This window comes from Lagenorhynchus albirostris, chromosome 14, assembly GCF_949774975.1.
Source record: "Lagenorhynchus albirostris chromosome 14, mLagAlb1.1, whole genome shotgun sequence".
Lineage (NCBI taxonomy): Eukaryota > Metazoa > Chordata > Mammalia > Artiodactyla > Delphinidae > Lagenorhynchus > Lagenorhynchus albirostris.
The window spans coordinates 51,035,017-51,058,627 of record NC_083108.1 but is presented as its reverse complement, the minus strand read 5'-3'; the positions used below and the strand labels follow the sequence as shown (position 1 = coordinate 51,058,627).

Sequence of the window (23,611 nt, the reverse complement as noted above, 5' to 3'; positions counted from 1 at the left end):
TGCTGAGCACCCCTGCAACAGTGATTAGGACTGAACAATCTTGACCTTCATTTATAAACATTTGTAAACATACAGAAGGAAAAATCACCAGTCATATGAATGTCTTTCTTGCCTTCCTCTGCCAAATCCCACCCTCACAAATATACAGCTCATTCCTTTCCATTCTTTAAGCTTTAGCTTAAATATCATTTCTTCAGAGAGGTCTTTTCTGGCAACTCAAAAGTTAAATACTGCTGGAGCATCCCCTGCCTCAGTCTCTCATTCCTTTGGTTTTGAGGGACCTTGGGGCTACGTTACTTAAGCACTCTTCACCTCAGGTTCTTCTGTAAACCGGGAATAATAAAGAGTACCTACCTCACAAGGTTGCTGGGAAGGCTAAATAGTTCATACATGTAAAGCACTAAGAATTCAAGCACACAAGGGCACTCAATATACGCTACTGTTCCCTTCATAGCATTTCTCACAGTGAAATTCTTTTATGTTTTTCTTTACTTTTAAAAAAATCTTTTCTCCCATAGAATAAAAACTCCATGAGGACAGTTAACTCTTCTGTTTTGTTCAAAGTGCCAGGCTCATCCATATATACATACACACACACACACACAACTAATATATATATTAGTTGAGAATAAACAAATGAAGAAAATATTATATCAAAAACTTAGGAGAGTGTGGTGGCCATGAAAATGCTCCCCTCAGACCATTTGCTGTGGGAAATATAATTGACTGACAGCCTCACTGCTGCCTGCTGGGTCCACCACACCTGCACTGAGGCCAGGCTTTCTGAGGGTGGCTCTAAGTAAATGACTGAGCATGGCAGAGGTAACCAGGGCAGGTCCATTCGGGCAAACTGCCAGACCCTTCCTACAAGAAGTTTGGCCTGACATCTCCCCACTGGCAAAGTCAAGCCTTTCCTGGAGCTGCACTTCACTTCTTCCCTCCCTCTCTCTTTGCACAGGTGTCAGCCCTGCACTGTGGTCTGCAAGCTCTCACTGCCTGCTCCTGGTTCTTGCTCCCTCCCTAATAAATCTCTTGCACATCTAATAAAATGTTGGCATCTGCTTCATGGTAGACCCAAACTAACATACTCAGGACTTGCAGAAGCAAACCCCGAGGGGAAAATTTGCGAATAAATGATTAAGGTGCTCTCAGGAGAAACCAGTAAGGGAGAGAAACAGGATAGGAAAGGGATACAAGCCAAGTGATGGGTCAATTTCAGTAAAAATCTCTGCCTAACCTTTCAGGGAAGCTGGGCTCACCAGGGTAAGAATCACCCACTATTCAATTTCTAACCTTAAATTATGTTCATCTATGTGGTCCAATCAAGCTCACCAAACAGGATTTCACAACATATACTAGATAACGATATATACAGTATTACAATAAAATAACAATACTGCATATATAGTCCAATAATATTGTTCTTGTGCTTAGCAAATAGTAGGCACTCAATAAATACATATTGAATGAATAGCACAATATTTACAATATAAAATGCTTGAAAATTGCCACCACCCTATAAAAAAGACAGCACCCACACAGTTTTCACGCAATTTCTCTTTTTCCACAAAAATGTAACTCCCAAAATACACACGAAGTGCCAAACTTCTCCCATTCTTCTTCTCAGCGACATTCCTCTCCCAATGCAGGAGTCTCATTCTTTTTGCTCAACTTTGCCTCTCAAACATCAGTTCCCTGTCAATATAATTCTTTCAATCCACTTAAATTACCTAGGGAGAGGAAGGGAAAGAGGGCTAGGGCCCAGAACCCAAACCGGCAAAGGCCGCAATCCAACATGCTAACACGGCTGACTTGTGAGCATGGAACAAAGTTTCCTTGGCCTGGGCTAGAGGATAAAGACCAGAACGAAAGCAGACTAAGCTGCCTCCCTGGTCCTCTTCTCCTAGATCTCACCACACCAATGATAACTTGAATCCAAATGAGACATACCAAGGAAAAGAAGAGGAATAAAGATGTGAATGCTTAGAATCCATCCAAACCATCCATCCTAGAATTTCCCATGGAGGTGTTTCCTAACAGAGAGGCATTCCCTGGTCCATCTTACCTCACTAGCATAGAAGGAAGGAGAGGTGCTCAATAAACGTAAGTGAGGAATTTACATGCTATTGGATGTCTGCCCTTGGAATGTTATTATTACAGACTTCTTTAAACACTTATGTTAGGAATGACAATATGATCCTCACCCTTATCTAATTATAAGGAAATAATTTATGAGCCCTTAACTAGGCCCATGGCTTCATAAGGATTCATAAGTTAAGACTCGAGAAAAATATAGGCTTTGGGATTACAGCTAGGGGTTCAAATCCCAAACCTAGCTTCCTCTAGCCATGTGACCTAGGACAGATGAACCTGCTTCCTCACTGATGTGTATAACTATGTACAGTGTTGTTGTAAGGAGTAGGAATAATACAAGAAAAGTGTCTGGCTCATAGGAGGTACTCAATAAAACTTGACTATTACGACAGTATGACAGTGTAGAGCTAAAAAATTGAAATCAAAACCCATGGGTAGTCTCATGTTGCCAGTTACCTCTATCAAGAACCCTAACTCTTTGAGTTTGCTTCCTCATGTGTAAAGTGAGCATAATCGCTGTTACTCATCTCAAAATATCATTTAAAAGATCAAATGTCTTACTACACGTTAAGTGCTTTGGGAATTATAAGGCATTTATTAACATGATCTAAATGCTAACACATTTCTATCGTAGTGAGTTTTGATGCACAACTTTTTTAAATGCATCACCTACTTCCTTGCCTTACTGAATATCACTTCACCTCGAGATCTCAAGATCATACTGATGGCTGTGACGTTTTTGCCCTTTTTAAGTTATCTAGCATCAGACTGCTGTTTTTACATAGATTTTTTCCTGATTGTGGTAAAGTATAAATAAAATTTTAACCATTTTTAAGTGTACAATTCAGTGTCATTAAGTACACTTACAGTGCTGTGCAAACGCCACCCATATCCATCTCCTGAACTTTTCATCGTCCCAATCTGAAATCTGTACACATTAAACAGTAACTCCCCATTATCCCCTGATGTTTGCTGCTTTTTTTTCCTACTGTTTATCTGGCGTTTGTTCACTCATTAGCAACGACAGCTCATTTCTCTCCTTCCCACAAAATATACTGCTGGCTATAACTTGGGAGGAACCGCAAATGCCATTTTTAAACCAGTAACATTCTTTGGCCTGAAACACGAATACGATCTGGTTCCAACCCAGTTTTTCAACTCTATTTCTATTCAGAATCCAAAGTTTAAGTCAAAGTCAACAACTACCTTTCACTGTGCTTTCTTCTTTCCACACCTCTGCTCACACCTTCTTCACCCTTTGGAATGTCTTTCCTATTCACCCCTTCACACTCTGACCTGTCTATTGGAATCCTTCAGGGCCCAGCTCATATTCTCTCTTTTCCACAAAGGCTCCTTGACCACCTCATATGGTCCCTCTCTCCTTTGATCTCTTACAGCAGCTATGATGCAAATTACTCATGATCAAAATTGTACACTGCAGTTGTTTCATTTATGTCGACCTGAGCTCCTCAAAACAGCAATTAAGCTATATTATTTTGTTCATTCAATCATATGTCCATATATTTATTACTCATTCAACAAATACTGTCCACTGTGTATAAAGTGCCCAGCAAATGTGTGAATAAACACAATTCTAAGTCACTAGACTTCGATGGATGATTCAATAAACTCAAGCTCTTCTTCTGTTTGGATTTTGTAAAAAATAATTTTATTTACCTCTTGGGTCTTAGTTGTGCTCCACACAGTTAATAATCATCTATAGTATAATAATAATCCTAATACATCAGCTACCTATCAAATCAGTTAAAACCTGTTTATTTTGGCAATTTGGAAATTTACGTTGCACAATTAAACCTGAATGATTCTGTTGATTCTAAAAAGCCTTCAACGCTCCAGGTAGCCAGCACTGTTCACAATTCCCACTTAGGGACAAGACTATGCAAAGCTGTCTTTTTGTTAGTGTCCTGTATTCTCGCCGGATATCAACGAAGGGAAAAACGTAAAGCGCGTCTAGCTTTCTTCATTTAGGTACACATGGAGGTGAATAAGAGCTGGTAGGAAGTGTTTGGGTCAGTGCTTCTTCGCCCACAGCATAATTCCAACTGAAAAGTTACTGCCACTTGGCTTCTCATTGGCCAAGCCTCTCTCATTGGCCAAGGTAGGAAACTGCAAGGTTTTGCAGCTGGTGCCTCCAACCCTTGACCCGGCGCCACGCGCTATCCAATCAGCGCCGAGTACTGCGTTCCTCCAAGATCTTCCTCTTTCAGAATAGCCCTCTATGTGCCAGCAAAGTTAACGAATCCCCAAACATTCAAGATAATACTTGCATTGCTATGCAAGCCACACGCGCATTCATGACTTCACTGACGCTCCTCCACAGCCCAAGGATATAAGCATTATTTCTATTACTCAGAAGAGGAGGCTGCTCCTGAGCTACAGGGCCCATGAACTGTAGGGCAGAAACGCAAATCCGGAGCTGGGACCACTCCTCGAAAAGGACTTTGGTCCGGCGGTGCACGGCCACTGCCGACACTTCCCCAGCCTGGAGCTTTCCCGGATAACCCACCTGCCTTGGATTCTCGGGCGGCGGTTACCTTCCCTCGCGGCCCATTGAGCCGTAACCAGCCGCCTTTCACCAGGCTTCCCCAAAACAGGAAAACCACTGCCAAAGTGCGCGTCCCGGCCTGCAACCCGCAGCGCTTACAGGACAAGGCCACACATCTACCATCACCCCAAGGGTTACCCACGAACCCGAATCGGACTTTGAGCTGCTGACTCCGGCTCCCAGCGCCAGCCCGTCCTCGGTCACCACAGACGCTCCCACCCCCCACCGGGCCCGCCCCTGCGCTCACAGGCCGCTCTAGCCGCGCACCGAGCCGGCAATCTCTTCGCTCCCGCCCTGACGTCATCGGCGGGCGCCGCGGCGCGGTGGCGGGCACGCGCGGCCGAGAAGATGTCTCCTACGCCGCCGCTCTTCACTTTGCCCGAAGCGCGGACGCGGTTTACGGTGAGCGGAAGGGGGGTGGGTGCGGCCCTGGCTCAGCGCTATTTTTTGCCCTCCTCTCCCTGAAATTACTCGAATTTTGCTCTGGGGTAAAGCGGGGACAGAGGCGTGTGCGCCGCGGCGACAGAGGCGTGTGCGCCGCGGCGACGGGCTCCCGGCCTCGTCGTGGGCTGGGAAGTGGCAAAGGCGCATTACCTGTCTCTTCCGCGCGTCCTCTGCGGTACGCCTCCACCTTCCCGCCAGCTGGTCCCAGGACCCCGCGTTCTGGGCGTGTCTGCGCCCTGCGTGGAGGGGTCATCCGCAGACTACCTCTGTCCGGGTCCAGCTTCTCTGCAGTGCTCTCTCAGCTGGTCAGGTGTCTCCAGAACTGGAAGGGGGCTGCTGAAGGGGGAGGGCGGGACTGACTTTAGCCCAGAGATTTGGCTCCCGCCCCGCCTCCTAAGCTGCCAGGTGGTTGTTCTGGCCGCTTATTCACCACCCTTTAATCCTCCGTATCTCATTCGTAAGAGATCGATGAGGAAGGTCCTAAGTGGGACAGGACAAACAGGTCAGCTTGGAAAGGGTTGTCAGCTGTCATTTTATTCTTACACATTGGGGAACAGTAGTTTAAGCATTTGGGAAACACTTTACAGAGCTTTTTCTTGTTAGCTTGTTTAACTCTTAGAATAGCACTGTAAGGAGGCTGTTTTATTATCCCTGGTAGATGAGATAGAAACTGAGTTAAGTTTAACTCTAACTCCAAAAATTAAATGATTTACTTTACTGTTTTCTCTGACTTAAGACCCAGTATTCTTTTTATGTTGCCCATCACTAAATTGTTTGACTGTATTTTTCCCTAGTGCTCTGAAATTCTGCCAGGAGTAACTTAGGAATATCCAATATTGGTCCTGGAGGGGACCATTTAATGGGAGCTCATCTAGCCCAGTGCTTCTCAAGCTTGAGCATGAGGTGAGATCTCCTGGAGATCTTGTTAAATGTAGATTCTGGTTCAGTAGGTCTGGAATGGGGTCTGAGATTCTGCAGTTCTAACAAGTTCTCAGGTGATGCCACTGCTGCTGATGGTAGTAACAACCCTCATATTTAACTCGTGAGGAAAATGAAGCACAGAGGTAAGGGGGTATGCCCAAGATTACACAGCCTATTCACAGGCAGAGTCAGGAATGGACTTTTCCAGTATAAATGTAACTCCTGTGAGGTAACATTGATTTTCCAAGTGTATGTGAATTTTCACAGAATGAATGACTTGGCAATATTTTTGTCTTTCAATTATGACTGCTTTAAGACAACCAGCAGGTTTACTACTTTAAGACAATCAGTGTTTACTTGGTGTCAGGGGCTGTGCTGTGCAAGCTACCTAGACGAGGTAGGACTTTTTTTTTTTTTTTCCGAGGTAGGACTTTTGATGGGTCTTGAAGAATGGATAGAATTTGCGTGAGCACGTGGGAGGAATAATGGGAATGAATACACTAGAGTGAGCTTGATAGAAAATGATGGGAAAATGGCTAGACCTTAGTGGAGAGTATGTGTTAGGGGGTACTGGGAAATGAGGTTGCATAGCTTGAGTGGGATAACATTATCAAGGACGTTTAGAGGAAGCTACGAAATAAGGAGCCACTTAGAGATTTTGTTTTTTAAAAGCAGGATACTCTCATGAATGGGATATTTAAAAAGAAAGGAGGAGGGAAAACCTGGAATAAGAAAGTCTAGCTGGGGAGCTCTTGCAAGGCTTAAAGTGATGAGTCTATATCAGTAAGTGGCATTTGAATAAGAATTACTGATAGAATGACTCATAGGTAATTTTTCCCAGGTATAAACATTTTTTAGTTAGACATACTATTGATGAGTGATATGTTTTTCAGTAAATAATAAGCAGAAATCTTTCCACTTATTTGCTATTTTTATTTTTCTAGAAATCTACCAGAGAGGCCCTGAACAACAAAAATATCAAGCCCTTGTTGAATACCTTCAGCCAGTTGCCTGGAAGGTAAGGCGTTGATATCCATGAAATAGGCTCGCTGAAATCTTTATACTTACCCTGAGCTGCTTTAAAAATGCAGGTGTTTTTTGTTTTTAATAGTGAAAATGAAAAAAAATGTACCCTTGACCAAGCTTTTAGAGGTGTTGTAGAAGAAGAAATTGTAAGTATGTTTTTCCTTTATTTATCGTTAGAATTTTGCTGGCAAATTAATATTATTTTTAAATTTGCTTTTATCCTTAGAATAGATATTTAAACATGACTATTTTTTCTAGAGTGAACGTGCTACTTTGTGAAACCTAACTTGGTCATAGTTAGTATAGGAGTTGTGTAAGGATTAAGGGTTTTAATAGCACAGTTTGACTTGTTTAAGGGTTTGGTTTAATAAATGAATAGAGCCCTCTGCAAGTGAATATGTATAAGAAAATTTGATAAGAGGTCTTCCTGAGCAAAAACTGTAATTTGAAGGTGAGCCCTCTCGCTTTGCTGTATAAACAGTGACACATCTTGTAGTGGCATAAAAGGTCTAGTCCAAGGATGTTCAGCATGGGAGCTGGGATTCCATGCCCTCATTTTCCTATGGCATCCCCTTATCAGTTCACCTGCAAAAATAACAATAGCCTATCCAACTTCAGTAGAGAAATTTAATCTAAACATGAAAAATCTGAATTTATTTACCATTAGTGGAGCACCCAAATGAAAGGAAAAGTTTCAATAGTTTATTCTTGGTTTAGCAAAGCTTAGATCTCAAGAAGCTAGACCCTTTTCCTGTGGCCATAAAACAGTGTCCCTTTCTTTTGGACAATTCTATGTCAAATTCATTCTTTCCTCTTCTTCAGACCTAGTCACTTACCTGTTGTCAGGTATTGGGCAAGTTACTTTGCTTTTCTGAGCCTCAATTTCATTTGTAAGAGGGGAAATACCATGTTTTCATGGTGGTTGTGTGAAACGGCACTTAATGTACACTCAATAAATGCTGGATTTTATGATGTTATCAAACCTAAGCACCACCTCTCTTCTATTAAAACCCTCCCTCAGACATATTGATGCACCAGTACAATTAATTCCCCTGGCCCTGCCATTGAGTGAGTTATGGCCTCAGCACATGTGTAGTTGATTAGCTTATAGCCTTAATCATGCTAATGTAAGGATCTTCCTAAGACTTGGATTTTAAGTGAATCACCTGCTGTTTAATTATTTGATATACTTCTACCGTTAGGGTTATTACTGTTCATTTCTTAAATTTTCATCTTAGAAAGTAATCTTATCTTCTGTGAGAAATATCTTTATCCAGTGTTTATGATAATCAACTTAGTGTCAGAGGATATGTTTTTCTTATTATCAAATTAGTCTAAAGTCTGGCTCCTAAATTAAGTTGTTTTCTCCTTTGTTGGTAGATAAATCATTCATCATGTGAAAACGTTTTAGCTGTTATTTCTCTTGCTATTGGGGGAGTTACTGAAGGTAAGTATGGGTTTGTTTTGTCTTTTTTAAAAGCAATCTTGGGCATGACATGTTTTATTTAAAACTTATTCTCCCCATACCTAATTGATTTTGTTCATTTTTAAAATTCTGCCTACCCCCTTTGCCAAGAAGTCCCATGGAAATTAGCTCACAGATATTTCTTGTCACTAGTGTATACAGTGCACACTTTGGCACTTTCTTTGTTCTCCACTTGGTTCTGTTCATCAGGTAAATATTTATTGAGCATCTACTATGTGCCTGGTACTGAACTAGGAATTGGGAGATTCATTGGTAAATAAAACATATTCGCTGCCTGTAAGGAGCCTAGTGGCTAATGGAGGAAACACGTCTAAATGTCTTACTGGGGCGGGGGGTGAAGTAGGAATGAAGTATGGTTGAAGTGATTCTCTAAACTTCAGAGTCTGAAGGAATCAGGATGGTCTTAGAAAGGAAACTGTAACATACGAGCTGGGATGTGAGGGATGAGTAATTTGTCAGGCAGAAACAGAAGGATATAGCTATATAAAGACCTGGTTCAGCATGACTAAAAAAAATGTAGAGCAGAATGGTGAGAGGATGATGAGCATGGTGAAGAAAAGAAGCAGGAGGGGTAGGTTAGGGCCATTTGTAAAGGGCTTTGTGTGCCATGCTAAAGAGGACCTATGGAAGAGCCATTGGATTGGGAGAAACTGCTGGCAGGAAAACTAGGTAGAGGACAATTAAAATGGGGCAGTGGCAGTAGGGGATAGTTTCAAGAGACTTTTATTTATTTTTATTTATTTATTTATTTTTAGTTATTTTTATTTAGTTATTTTTGGCTGCGTTGGGTCTTCGTTGCTACGCGTGGGCTTTTCTCTAGTTGTGGAGAGCAGGGGCTACTCTTCGTTGCAGTGCACAGGCTTATTGCAGTGGCTTCTCTTGTTGTGGAGCCCGGGCTCCAGGCACGCAGGCTTCAGTAGTTGTGGCACACGGGCTTAGTTGCTCTGCGGCATGTGGGATCTTCCTGGACCAGGACTCGAACCCATGTCCCCTGCATTGGCAGGTGGATTATTAACCACTGCGCCACCAGGGAAGCCCCTCGAATGAGATTGCCAGGCTTTAGCTTTGTTTTACTGAATCAGAATCTTTGAGAGTGGAATTTAGGTAATTTTCTATAGTTATTAATGTGAGTTAACTTTTGCCAAAGTATACTTCTGCTAAGGGCAGGGAGTATGTCTCTCAAATCTCTTGGATATACAGGACATAAAAGTATCACAAATCTAAGTGTTAAAGGACTTTAGAGGTCATATGGTCCAATCTTGTCTCTGACCTATCCTGTCTCCGCTCAGTAAAGTCCTTGGCAGGTGGTCATCCAGCCTCTACTCCCATTGATGGAGCTCACTATTTGATTTCTGTTAGATAGTTCTGATGGTGCGATTTCCCCTTTGTATTGAGTTGAAATTTGCTGCTTTATGCCTCCCTGGTTCTAGGCAGTATCCCTCACATCACATTCCAGATATGATCTTACCAGTGCAGAGTAGAGCTGGAAATACTACTTCCTGTTTCTGAAGATACTGTGTTAATGCAGTAATTTGGGCTAATAGTACCCACTCAGTACTTTTTTTTTTTTTTTTTTTACATATCATGCTGAAGTGTCTACTTTTCCTAAACACTTAACAAGTGTTAGTATCTATTACGTAAAAATGGAAGAATGAGCAGGGAGGTAAAAGTACTTTTAGCTAGCCTAGATGACCTTAAAGTCTTTAATTTATTGCTTTACTTTAGTAAGATTGAATTTAGAAATAAACAACTTTTTATTTTACCCTTTTTTCCCTTGAAACAATGGTATTATTGTAAAAGTTTAATGAGTTGAAATCAGTATCAAATCTTTTTTTTTTTTTTAGAAACAAATATTTATTTTGCCACTTCAGAAGGTTTTTGAAAGCTTTAGGAAGAGTGGAAGAACAGAATTTTCAGTTTGAAGTTCATTTACCTTTTTTTTTTAACATCTTTATTGGAGTATAATTGTTTTACAGTGATGTTTTGTTATCTTTTTTGAAGTAGTTCTTTCAAATCACAGACAACTTAAATTTTAGCAATAGTATGGAACATTTGGAAATGAGAAGGGAACATACTAGTCCTAATTCTTCCACTTTAAAAAAAACTACCATTTATTTTGGTATATGGTTTTAGTTTCTCTGGTCTTTTTAAAAGATTTTATTGTGATAACCATAATACCCATACAGTTTTGAACCCTGCCTTTTTCACTTGACATTATATCATAAACATTTTCCAAGTTATTATAGTCGTCATAACCATCTTTTTTAATTGGCTGCATTATATTCTTTTGAATAGCTTAGTGGTGAAGAAAACAGACTGTGGAGCCAGACTGCCTGGGTTCGTATCCCAGCTCTACCACTTACTGGCTCTGTGATCTTGGGCAAGTTATTTAACTTCTCTGTGTCTCAGTTTTCCCATTCTATAAACTGGAGATAATGTTATCTACCTCATAGGGTTATAAGGATTACATGTGTTAGTATATGTAAAGCACTTAGTGTGCCTGACATATAGTAAATGCTCTAGAAGTGTTATCAAGAATGATTATCATCATCACATACCAAAACTTACTTAAGTATATCCTGTTTGTGGACTTGAGGTTGCTTCTGTTTCTTGTCTTTCACAGCCTTGTTAGGATTGACAAAGTATACCTCTAATATTTTCTTTAAAATTATTTTGCATGGGCTGTTTTACTCAACAGTATTTTAAACTTTTTAATTGGCTTGTGCTCCACTTGAAGGTATTTGTACAGCATCTACACCTTTTGTATTGTTGGGAGATGTTTTGGATTGCCTTCCTTTGGATCAGTGTGACACGATATTCACTTTTGTGGAAAAAAATGTTGCTACTTGGAAATCAGTAAGTGCCTTAGTTTCTTTTTCTGCTAATATTATCTTTCTATAGATCCAGAGTTCTGAGGGTAGTTTTTGTTGTTGTTGTTTTTGTTTGTTTTTTGCTTATATTTCTAATATTGCTGATACCAAAAAGTTTGTCCGTATGAGAATTATATATTCTGCTCTCTTGGAAAAGCCAAGTAAAAGTTATATGGAGAAAAAAATGGAAGTACAAAATTTGAGTAGATACAATTAACTTGAAAACACACACTTTTACATGTTTAAAAATTACTTAGAATTGTGTTTTGTTATATATTTGAAAATATTTTTATTTCATTAAAATTGTTATTTGCTTGAAAAAAGTGAAAGTGGCATAGTAGATTCTCAGTGCATAGTAGTGTTCTTTAAAATTTTACTTCCTGTGACTTACTACTGAAGGATGTGCAACAACTTCAGAACAATAGTAATAATTTCTGTCTTAATTTCAGAATACATTCTATTCTGCTGGGAAAAATTATTTACTACGTATGTGCAATGGTAAGTAATTCAACAGTAAATGATTGTTTTTTAAAAAGTAAATGTGGCCAGGAAAACAGGTGGTGGAATTAAACACAGGTGGTAAAATTTTTAAAGTAGATTGTATCTTCATTTTTAAATAGCAGTCTGACTTATTAAAACTGATCATTTGCTTTAAATTAAACTATTCCTGTTCTGGGTATAAACTTAATGAAAACCAAAAAAATTTAGTAAAGCTTGTCTTACCCATGCTAAACTTGTTTAGTTTTATTCCTAATTTTCTAGCGCTTTTTTGTGACAATAGTTTCTACCCCCATTTTGAGAACTACTGCTTTAGGAAAATACTTTTGACAAACTGGTTAAGAAACTTAGGTATGGTTGTAATAAACATAGAATGATCTCACCTGTGTAACCTTCGTTTCCATGTGTTGTTAGATCTCTTACGAAGATTATCAAAATCCCAGAATACAGTCTTCTGTGGACGAATTCAGCTCTTTTTGGCCAGACTTTTCCCTTTATCTGAGAAGTCAGGTAAGCTTTTGTACATAAAATGCTTTGCAGGAAAATCTTTACCAGATTAGAATCTACTATGATGATAAAAAAGAAAAATGGTTTTAAAAAGTTGAAAACATAGGAAATTCCCACTTTATTTTACTTATAAGTAGTTATACCTGTCCCAGTGTATGGTACAGGTAACCCTTAAATAAAGTCATTGATTCCTTTTTTTCTATATCTGCAAGCCTGTTTGTTTGTCTCTCTTTTTTTAATATTTATTTATTTATTTTGGTTGCACTGGGTCTTAGTTGCGGCACGCAGGATCTTTGTTATGGCATGCAGGATCTTTAGTTGCAGCATGTGGACTCTTATTTGCAGCATGCAGCTCCCAGTTGCGGCATGCATGCGGGATCTAGTTCCCCAACCAGGGATCGAACCTGGGCCCCCTGCATTGGGAGCACAGAGTCTTACTCACTGGACCACCAGGGAAGTCCCTAAAGTTATTGATTCTTTAAGTTCAAAGTTTATTAATAATGTACAGTTGAATCACACTGAAATATGTAGCTGTGAATCATGTTTTTATTTCATTTCCTAATGTATGCCTATTTTTCTGTTTTTTTCCTTCAGTCACTACTGTTCAGCCACATTGACTTTGTTCGTTTCTTTTATCATTTATTATTGTGAAATATAATGGTAATATGAAAAGTGCATAAAGTAAATATAGTATAATAATTATGAAGCAAATACTTGTGTAACCACTGTCCAGGTCCAGAAATGGAACACTGCCCGCCACAAGGCTCTCTAGAGCCCACCACAATCTGTTCAAATACGCCAGATTTTAATCTCTTTGCTTCAGTCTTCCCTTCCTTAGTATCAGGCTAATATACCGCCTACTTCATATGTTGTTGTAAGGATTAAGTGAATTAAAATATGTGAAGAGCTTACAACAGTGCCTGCATATGGTAAGACCTATAGTGTATGTTAGCAGTTGTTTTACATGTGGCTTTCTTTTTGTCCTGCTAGATCTATGTTTTTTTTCTTTCCTCTTATTTAATGTGGTCAGGATTAATTTTGATTTATCAGTGTATTTACCACTTGTATTTCTGACCTTCTGTTTCCCCCTTTAGACTTTACTTTAGTGCAGATTTGTGTTTTCTTTGAAAATCTTTATTTCTTTACTCTTGAAGAATGGTTTCAATAGATAGAAGATTGTAGGTTGGCACTGGATATAGGATTTCATTTAGTGGGAGATAATCATTACTTTGCCTTCTAGCTTCTATAGATAAGGCAAATGTCAGTCTAACTCCTTTGAAGATAATCTAGTTTTTTTTTTTCTCTCTATCTGCTCTTAAGGTTTTATTTTTCTTTGGGTTTTTTGTTTGTTATTTGTTTGGGTTATTTTGTTTGTTTTTCAGTTTTATATGATGTATCTAAGCATGGATTTTTAAAATTTATCATTCTTCAGATTTGTGGGCATCTCGAATTTATGGATTGGTTGTCCTTCATCCAGTTTGTAAAAATTTAAGTTGTTATTTCTTCAAATATTATATATGCTTCTTTCTCTTTTCCTCTTTTTGGAACTCTAGTAGACATCCTATATCTTCTCACTGTATCCTGTCTCTTACACTTTCTACATTTTTCATCTCTTTGTTGCTCTCCATCACATTCTGCATAATTTCTTTAGAAATTTTTTCCAGTTCACTACTTCTCTCTTCAGCTATGAATAATCTGCTGCTAAATGAGCTCTTAATTTCAGTAATTGTATTTTTTCATTCCTAGAAAGTCTTTTTTAAGTCTGCTGTGTCACTTTTTTAGTTTCTTATTCCCTGCTGATATTTTCAAACTTGTTTTTTAATTTTCTAACGAGGGTAAGCATTGTTATTTTTATGTGTCTGATAATTCCAGTGTCTTAAGTCTTTGTGGGTATGTCTCTAGTGTCTGTTTCTACTGTTTCTCACTGATTGTATCTTACCCCTTTGTGTTTCTGGTTAGTGTTTGATGTTATATTTGAGAAGATATTTGAGGGAATAATTTTGACACCTAGGTTAGATACCTTTCTCCAGATAAGAGTTTTCATTACTCCTGCCAGGCACCCTTACAAGGGTGCTACTACTAGTCCAAGATTACCTTAATCTAGCCCAGCTCAAGGCCTGTGATTCCTTAGATAATCGAGAAGACTTGGCACTGGACTGCAATTTGGTTGATCCCTACCTGAGGACGTAGGTCCCAGTCTAGAAGAAGGTTGGGGTAGGATTAGTTTCCCCACCTTCCTTGGACTCAGAGATTTATTTTTATCATCCTCACTTCAGGAAGCTGCTAAAAGAGTAGCTCAGTTTTGCAGCCGATTCTTCCTCTTTGGCAGATATCCTCAAGACAGAAGTGGCTTTGAGTGCTGATGATGCATTGCTTATCTTTCTTGCCTTCTTGATTTTTGCCATATATTCCTCACTGAATGTCAGCTCTTTACTATTTTTAAGAAAACAATTTTCTGTTTCTTTGCCTAAAACAATGCTGTGAACATGGTTTATGCTCTGTAAGTATTCATAGAATTAATGTAATTTATCCACGTTTTCAGTTGTCCTTAGAGGGTTAATCTGAATTAATTAATTAGCTAATTAATTAGCCTTCCATTACTGGAAGCTCAGCTTTTTATATTTTTTAACAGCTTTATTGAGATGTAAATTCACATACCGTACAATTCACCATTGAAAATGTACAGTTTACTGTTTTTTAGTATATTCACAGGGTTGTGCAGTCATCATTGCAGTCTAATTTTAGAACATTTTAACTTCTAAAAGGAACCCTGCACCCATTAACTGTCACTCTCCACTTACCTCCATCCTTACCCTGTCTCCCAGGCCCTAAACAACCATTAATCTACTTATTGGTCTCTATGGACTTTCCTATTCTGGACATTTTAAAAATGGAGTAATAAGATATGTGGTCTTTTGTGACTGGCTTTTTTTTTTTTAACATCTTTATTGGAGTATAATTGCTTTACAATGTTGTGTTAGTTTCTGCTGTGTAACAAGGTGAATCAGCTATACGTATACATATACCCCCATGTCTCCTCCCTCTTAAGCCTCCCTCCCACCCTCCGTATCCCACCCCTCTAGGTGGTCACAGAGCACCGAGCTGATCTCCCTGGGCTGCGCAGCTGCTTCCCACTAGCTATCTATTTTACATTTGGTAGTGTATATATGTCAGTGCTACTCTCTCACTTCATGTGACTGGCTTTTTAAACTTAGCTTAATACTTTTAAGGTTCATCTGTGTTGTATGTATCAGTAGTTCATTCCTTTTTATGGCTGAATGATATTCTCTATATGGATATACCACATTTTGTCCATTCATCAGTTAATGGACATTTGAGTTGTTTCTGCTTTTTGGCTATTGTAAATAATGCTGCTGTGAACATTTGTGTACAAGTTTTATGTGGATGTATGTTTTCACTTCTCTTGGCCATATACATAGGATGGAATTGATGGGTCATATGGTAACTGTTTTAATTTCTCCTGGATAGATATCTAAGAGTAGAATTACTGGGTCATATGATAACTCTGTATTTAAGTTCTTTTTTTTTTAATTGGGGTATAGTTGTTTTACAATGTTGTGTTAGTTTCTACTGTACAGCAAAGTGAAGTAGAGTTCCCTGTGCTATACAGAAGGTTTTCATTAGTTATCTATTTTATATGTATTAGTGTATATATGTCAATAATCCCAATCTCTCAATTCATCCCACCCAACGTTTTCCCCGCTTCGTGTCTATATGTTTGTTCTCTACATCTGTGTCTCTATTTCTGCCTTGCAAACTGGTTCCTCTGTACCATTTTTCTAGATTCCACATACATGTGTTCACATACGATGTTTGTTTTTCTCTTTCTGACTTAACTTCACTCTGTATGACAGTCTCTGGGTCCATCCATGTCTCTACAAATGATGTATTTAAGTTCTTGAGGAACTACCAAACTGTTTCCCAAAGAGGCTGCATCATTTTATCATTGATGCAAGTGCGTTCCAGTTTCCCCGCATCCTTGCTAACACTGACTGTTTATTGTCTTTTTTATTATAGCCATCCTAGGGAGTGTACAGTGGTATCTCATGGTTTGGGTTTGCATTTTTGTAATGACTAAAGATGTTAAGCATCTTTTCATGTGCTTACTGATCATTTGCATGTCTTCCTTAAAGAAATAGTCTATTAAGATTCTTTGCCCATTTTAAAAATTGGGTTATTTGTCTTTTTATTACTTAGTTGTACAAGTTCTTATTATATTCTGGATACTAGACCCTTATCAGGTAAATAATTTGTAAATATTTTCTCCCATTCTGTGGATTTCCTTTTCACTTTCTTGATCGTGTTGTTTGCAGCAAAAAAGTTTCAAATTTTGATGAAGTTTAATATATCTATTTTTTCTTTTGTTGCTGGTGCTCTTGGTGTCATATCTAAGAAACTGTTGTCTAACCCAGCAGTCCCTGACCTTTTTGGCACCAGGGACTGGTTTCGTGAAAGACAGTTTTTCCACGGACTGGTTCAGGCGATGATTCTAGCGATGGGGAGCGGCAGGTGAAGCTTCAATCACTCCCCTGCTCTTCACCTCCTGCTGTGTGACCCGGTTCCTAACAGGCCGCTGACCGCTACTGGTCCACGGCCTGGGGGTTGGGGACCCCTGGCCTAACCCAGAGTCACAAAGATTTACATCTGTGTTTTCTTCTAAGAGTTTTAGCTCTTACATTTAGGTATATGATCCATTTTGAGTTAATTTTTGTATGTGGTATGAGGTGGGGTTCTAATTTCATTCTTTTTATATGTGGATACCCAGTTGTCCCAGCACCATTTGTTGAAAAAACTATTCTTTTCCCACTGAATTGGCATCTTGCCTTCTTTTTACCTTCAAAATATCAAGATCAATTGAACCTTAGGACCTTGGCACTCATTCTGCTGTCTGTAATCCTTTTGTTCGTTATTGTCACATTACTGACTTTTGCTGTCACTCAATCTCGGTTTAAATTTTACTACCTTAGAGAGGCTGTCTTTGAGCATCTAATCTAAACCTGCCACCACAGTAACCCATTATCACCACCTGATTTCAAATCTCTTCTTAGAATTTAGCACCACCTGGCATTTTCAGTGTGTTTGTGTTGTTCACCTCTGTATTTTCTGTGCCTAGTAACTTCTAATACCAGATATCTAGGCACTATTTAAATATTTGATGAATGAAATTCTATCTCTTTGTGAAATGAAGTGCCCCTTCATAAGTACTGATTTGTGATTTCTTTTTCTGGAATTTACAGAAAACATAAAAACAAGGTTTCAATTCTCAGCCATTCTTTAGTCCTTCCTGTTGATCTCTAGCCTCCACTCTCATTTTTAAAAAAACATTTTAACCTCTTTTTCAATATGCTACATTCCTAGATTGACAAGACATAGAGAAATCACTTTTTTCTTATTAACTAGTTGAAAGACTAACAATAATTGCTAAAGGTAGCTTTAAACTATATATATATCTTTTAATAAATTATATTTTTAAATTTAATTTTTAAATTATAAAATTACCCAACCTTGTTTCAGAAAATTTGGAAAATGAAGGGAAAAAAAAATCATAATCAATCCTGTCACCCTAACATAAGCTAGGTTGGCATTTGGGGATATCTTCTTGCAGTATTTTTTCTTCTTTTTTTACATTTGATTGCATAAGATTCACTAGAGTATATCCCAAGACCTTCAGAAAGCTGTCTTCACATGTAATTTACCCATTAAATTTAGTAAAGTATGACTGAGATTTTTAACCTGAGAATTATGGCATGTGCTTTGTTGAGTAATAAACAGAAAATGGACAAAGATATTTTAAGTAGTCAATGCTAAATGGTCAGCCAGGTTCATTCACTAGCTTAATGACGTCATCTAGCATACTAGCTTTTAAAAAAAACTTCTTGTTTTAAAATAACTTTAGACATGAAGAGTTGCAAAGATAGTATAGAGTACCCAAATAGCTTCACCTAATGTTAACCTCTTACATGCCATGGTACAGTTATCAAAACTAAGAAATCAACATTGGTGCAGCACTGTTAGCTACAGACTTTATTTGGATTTTACCAGTTTTATCAGTGCTTTCTTTTTTAAGGATCCAATCTGGGATCCTGTATTACTTAGTTGTGATGTCACTTTAATCTCCCCAATCTACCCAGTCAGTGACAGTTCCTCAGTCTTTGCTATTTTTTCATGACCTTGACAGTTTTGAAGAGCACTGGTCAGATAATTCGTAGAATACCCTCCAATTCATGTTTGTGTGATGTTTTTCATAATTAGATTGAGGTTATAGATTTGGGGAAGAAGACCACAGAGGTGATGGGCCCTTCTCAGTGCATCGTTTCAACATAGTATTGATGTGTCTTTTTACTGGGGGTGTTATCTTTCATCACTTATTTAAGATATTATCCTTGATCACCATATTTCTCTACTACAAAGTTACTATTTTCCCCTTTGTAATTAATAAATATTTGGAGGGAGTTACTTCGAGGCTATGCAGATACTTTTTCTCCTTAGACCTTTGCCGGCTGAGTTTAGTACTGTTCATCAGTGGATCTTGCCTGCAGTGATTATTATTAGGTTGTCCTGGTGGTGATTTTCTATTCCTTTCATTCCTTCTACGTTTATGAATTGGGAGTTTTCTCTAAAGGTGAGTTGTCTTGGGAATTCCCGGGCGGTCCAGTGGTTAAGACTCTGCGTTTCCAATGCAGGGGGCCTGGGTTTGATCCCTGGTCAGGGAACTAAGATCCTACAAGCCTCGCAGTGCAGCCAAAAAAAAAAGAAAAGAAGAGTTGTCTCTTCTCCTTTGTTTACTTGTAATTCAGTCATCTATTTCAGTATGAACTCATGGATATTTATTTTATATGGGTTATAATCTCATAATATCATTATTTACTTTGTTGCTCAAATTATTATAGTTTTCCCCATTGGGAGCTCTTTCATGTAGGCGAGGATAGTCCAGGCACATCTTGTATTTTCCCTGCCCAACCCCTGGAATCAGCCACTTCTCCAAAGAGCCTGATTTGTTTTACTTAAAAATGGTGTTTAGAAGACAAGATCTGGGACCTAGATAATGCTATTTGTTACTAGAATATCACTGCTTCTAAGCCCTCTCAGTAGACAGAGCTTGGAAAGATACATATGTATACTAACATGTATTTCTGTATCTGTATTTCTGTATCTGTCTACATTTTTTTTAATGACCAACAACAAAAACAATGTTATCATAGTGACTGATAACTTGTGAGTCTAATCTAGCACCAATAGATCTGCTTATTTATAACTTCTTTCCCTGACAGCGAGAAACCTGGCCCTCACTAACTATATTTCCTATAAATATTGTTATACATTCACACTTTTTGAATAATACAATTTCTGCTTGTGCTTCAGCAAAATTATAAATTACTACATATTGCATTCTGTAAAATTGTTCTAGAATATTCATAAATAACAAGGATCAATATATCTGTCACAGTGTATACAGAATTCAGCATACTCTAAAGGCACCTTAAAAGAAATGAATTTTAGAAAGAATTTGAAAATCAAGTGTGATGTTATTCTGACTTGATCTTTTGCTTAATTATGGATTTATCATTTTATGTATTTTGGTTATATGACAACAAAGTTATACTCTTAAACAAGTTTAGGTGTTTGATGGATTTGCTTTGAAAATCTTTTTTTTTTTTTTAATAGGTCTTAACTTGCAGAGTCAGTTTAATCTGGAAAATGTCACTGTTTTCAATACCAATGAGCAGGAAAGCACATTGGGTCAAAAGGTGAGGCTGATATGAAATCTAACATAACATATTTTGTTATTGAGATAACTCAGATGAATGGGTCTTCTAAATCAAAAATTTTAAAAACCTTTGTTTTCAATTTATAGAAATAATATGTATTCTGTGTAGAAAAAAATGCAAACAAAATAGAAATATTTAAAATAAAAAGTACAGCTACCCCATAATCCAAGGCCCCAAAGATAACCACTCTTAACATTCTTTTTTTGTCCTTACAGGACTTTCTGTGTATATGTAGTTTTATTCCAAAATTGATGTCATACAATACATACTGTTCTGAAAATCACTTTCTTCTTTTAACAGTATGAAATGGTTGCATTTCTGCATCAGTACATTTAGATTTGTCTCTGTGTTTTAATGTCTCATGATAAGTCTTTGGATATATCACAGTCTCCTGTTACTGAGCATTTAGATAATCTCTAATAGTGAAAAGTTGTTAACAACATTATAGTAAATAGTATTTTGTATATCATTGCTAAATTATGCCTGTGTCTCCTTAGGATAAATTTTGATAGGTGAAATTTCTGTGTCAAAATAAATGCATATATATCAAATTTTGATAACTGTTGCCCGGGTACTTCTCAAAAAAGTTGTACCCATTTATACCACCCCCAGTGGCACATAGAGAATGCCTTCCCATTTCCCCACAGCCTCACGCCAACATGGGGAATTACCAGTTTTTAAAAATTTTTGCTTAATTGATACATACTTGAAAGGTAAGTCGTCTTTGTTTTAACTTACATTTCTTTGGTTATTAATGAAGTTGAGGAACTTACTGCATATTCATTGGAATTTATTTTTCTTCTGTGCTGATTAGAAACAATGAGGAAGAGAATTGCCTATTCATGACATTTGCCCATTTTACTGCTGAAACGTCTTTTACTGTTGATGTGTAGAAACTCATTATATAGAATATTATTAATTCATTCCTACTGTGTGTTGATACATTTTTTTCCTCAGTTTATGGTTTTTCTTGTAACTTTATAGTTTTCTATATGGAGCTATTAAATTTGGATATAGTAATATTAACATTTGTTGGTCTTTTGTTTTAGTGTTTCTAGCCTTGTGTGTCATACTGAAGGCTTCCACTCCACAGGAGTATGTAATTCTTTGTTTTCTTCTGGTGCTTTTATGATTTTATTTTTTCTTTTAAATCTTTTACCCAGCAGGAAGGTTGGGGTTTGGAGTAAGTTGAGTTATAATTTAATTTTTTCTAAATGGTGAGCCAGTTATCTCAGAACCATTTGTTAAGTAATCCATCATTTGCCCACTGATTTTTTCAAAAGGACATCAGCAAGATCAACTTTATTTTTAAAGATTATTTATTTATTTATCTGTCTATTTATTTATTGGTGCATTGGGTCTTCGTTGCTGTGCACGGGCTTTCTCTAGTTGCGGCGAGTCGGGGCCACTCTTCGTTGTGGTGCGCGGGCTTCTCATTGCGGTGGCTTCTCTTGTTGCAGAGCATGGGCTCTAGGCACACAGGCTTCAGTAGTTGTGGCTCACGGGCTCTAGAGCGCAGGCTCAGTAGTTGTGGTGCACAGGCTTAGGTTTCTCCACAGCATGTGGGATCTTCCCAGGCCAAGGCTCGAACCCATGTCCCCCTGCATTGGCAGGCAGATTCTTAATCACTGTGCCACCAGGGACACCCCCTAAAGATTATTTTTGAAGTGTCCAGAAGACAGTCCAGAGCTGGCAAATTTTTGGACATTCAGCACCTGCTCTTCATTTAAGAGCAAGTTATAAAGTTTAAAAAATTATTAATTAGATGTAACTAATATTTCACTGTAAATTAATCAGAGTACTTTACTTAATTTATCCCTTAAATTGTAATCATTGTCAATTTGGAAGTGATATTGACTTTAAGATTTTTCAAAATCTGCCTTTCCCTTTTATGTATCTTTTAGGTATTTCTTGGACTATTCTATGTAAACTTGTTATTTTAAAGTGGGGGGGGGGTGGGATGAATTGGAAGATTGGGATTGACATATATACACTATACTATGTATAAAAGAGATAACTGATGAGAACCTACTGTATAGCACAGCGAACTCTACTCAATGTTCTGTGGTAATCTAAAAGGAGAGGAAATCCAAAAACGAGGGGATATATGTATACGTATAGCTGATTCATTTTGCTTTACAGTAGAAACTAACACAACATCATAAAGCAACTATACTCCAATAAAAATTAATTATTAAAAAATTTTTTTTCAATATGGAGCTGTACACCCAGCATATCCTAAAGTGTTCCCAGATATTAAGTGTTATGTGTACAGGCGGGGGAAGATTTTCAAGGTCAAATTAAAGTTGGGGACAAAAACTACTTAAATCGCTTTGAGTTATTTACTGTGGTTCTTGGAATCCTTAGTGTACTAATGATTTTCTCACTTTTTGTATACTATGTTTCCAAATCATATTTTGCCATAGATTCTCTATTCCCAGAGAGAATGTACTGAATGTGTTAGGAAAAGTACTGGTTTAAAACTTTGCACTACGTTTTTTGTTGTTGTTATTGTTTTTAATGAATAGGTATTTATATTCTTTTATTATTTATTTATTTATATAAATATTTAATATTTATTTGTTTATTTAATACTTATTTTGGCTGCAACTGTTCTTAGTTGCGGCATGCGGGATCTTAGTTGCAGCATGCAGACTCTTAGTTGCGGCATGCATGTGGGATCTAGTTTCCTGACCAGGGATCGAACCCGGGCCCTCTGCATTAGGAGTGCAGAGTCTTACCCACTGGACCACCAGGGAGGTCCTTGCACCATGTCTTCATGGCTATCTTATATTATTGTCATACCGCTCTTGAGTTCTCGGATCCCTGTCATATAGAATTCTCCTCTGCTTGACAAGTGCTTCATGACAGGATGTATGTTCTTTTAATTTAGCACATGGAGGACAGAGAAGAGGGAATGGATGTGGAAGAAGGTGAAATGGGGGATGATGAAGCTCCAACAACTTGGTGAGTGTTTAGAAGTTCAGATTTCTTGATTTACAAAGATAATACCTTATGACTTATCAGGTACTAAGGTGAGAACGTAGACAGGGAGGAAGGAGATCATGCTTATAGATTTCTTTTGTTTGTAACTTTAATGTATATCACTTAAAATTACAACTCCAAAATCACTAATGGGCTGTATCAGTTGGTTTCTAAATTGTGTGCAGGCAGTCCGTTGTTTAGGTGTAACCTACCTTATATATATTCATAACGTTTGAAAAGCCAACCACAGGCAACCTACGCACTCCTTCCCTTCTCCCTTCCATTTCATTTTGAGATCATGGTGCTGTGTGGATCACTAAACCTACTTCCTGTTTCCCATATAAAATTACAGTCTTACTTGGAATATTTGTATGGGCATGAAGCTTAGCACAGATGCTAACTGTAATCCATAGGTTCAACTTGT

General features: G+C 37.9%; 1 protein-coding gene and 1 non-coding gene across 2 annotated transcripts in view; one reads left to right on the top strand and one right to left on the bottom strand.

Moving 5' to 3' along the window:
- The first annotated feature begins 4,963 nt into the window (after positions 1–4,963).
- The window catches only part of THOC1 (THO complex subunit 1), a 41,904-nt gene continuing 23,256 nt past the window's right edge, over positions 4,964–23,611 (top strand). Inside the window, exons 1-9 of the mRNA XM_060121549.1 lie at positions 4,964–5,062; positions 6,970–7,043; positions 7,137–7,197; positions 8,432–8,498; positions 11,275–11,393; positions 11,857–11,905; positions 12,320–12,415; positions 20,099–20,181; positions 23,096–23,169. Of these exons, the coding sequence (XP_059977532.1) occupies positions 5,009–5,062; positions 6,970–7,043; positions 7,137–7,197; positions 8,432–8,498; positions 11,275–11,393; positions 11,857–11,905; positions 12,320–12,415; positions 20,099–20,181; positions 23,096–23,169 (677 nt within the window). The 5' untranslated portion in view covers positions 4,964–5,008. The remainder of the gene's footprint in view (positions 5,063–6,969; positions 7,044–7,136; positions 7,198–8,431; positions 8,499–11,274; positions 11,394–11,856; positions 11,906–12,319; positions 12,416–20,098; positions 20,182–23,095; positions 23,170–23,611) is intronic.
- Positions 22,889–22,961, bottom strand: TRNAR-CCU (transfer RNA arginine (anticodon CCU)). Its single transcript has one exon. It is a non-coding gene; the product is annotated as a tRNA-Arg (tRNA).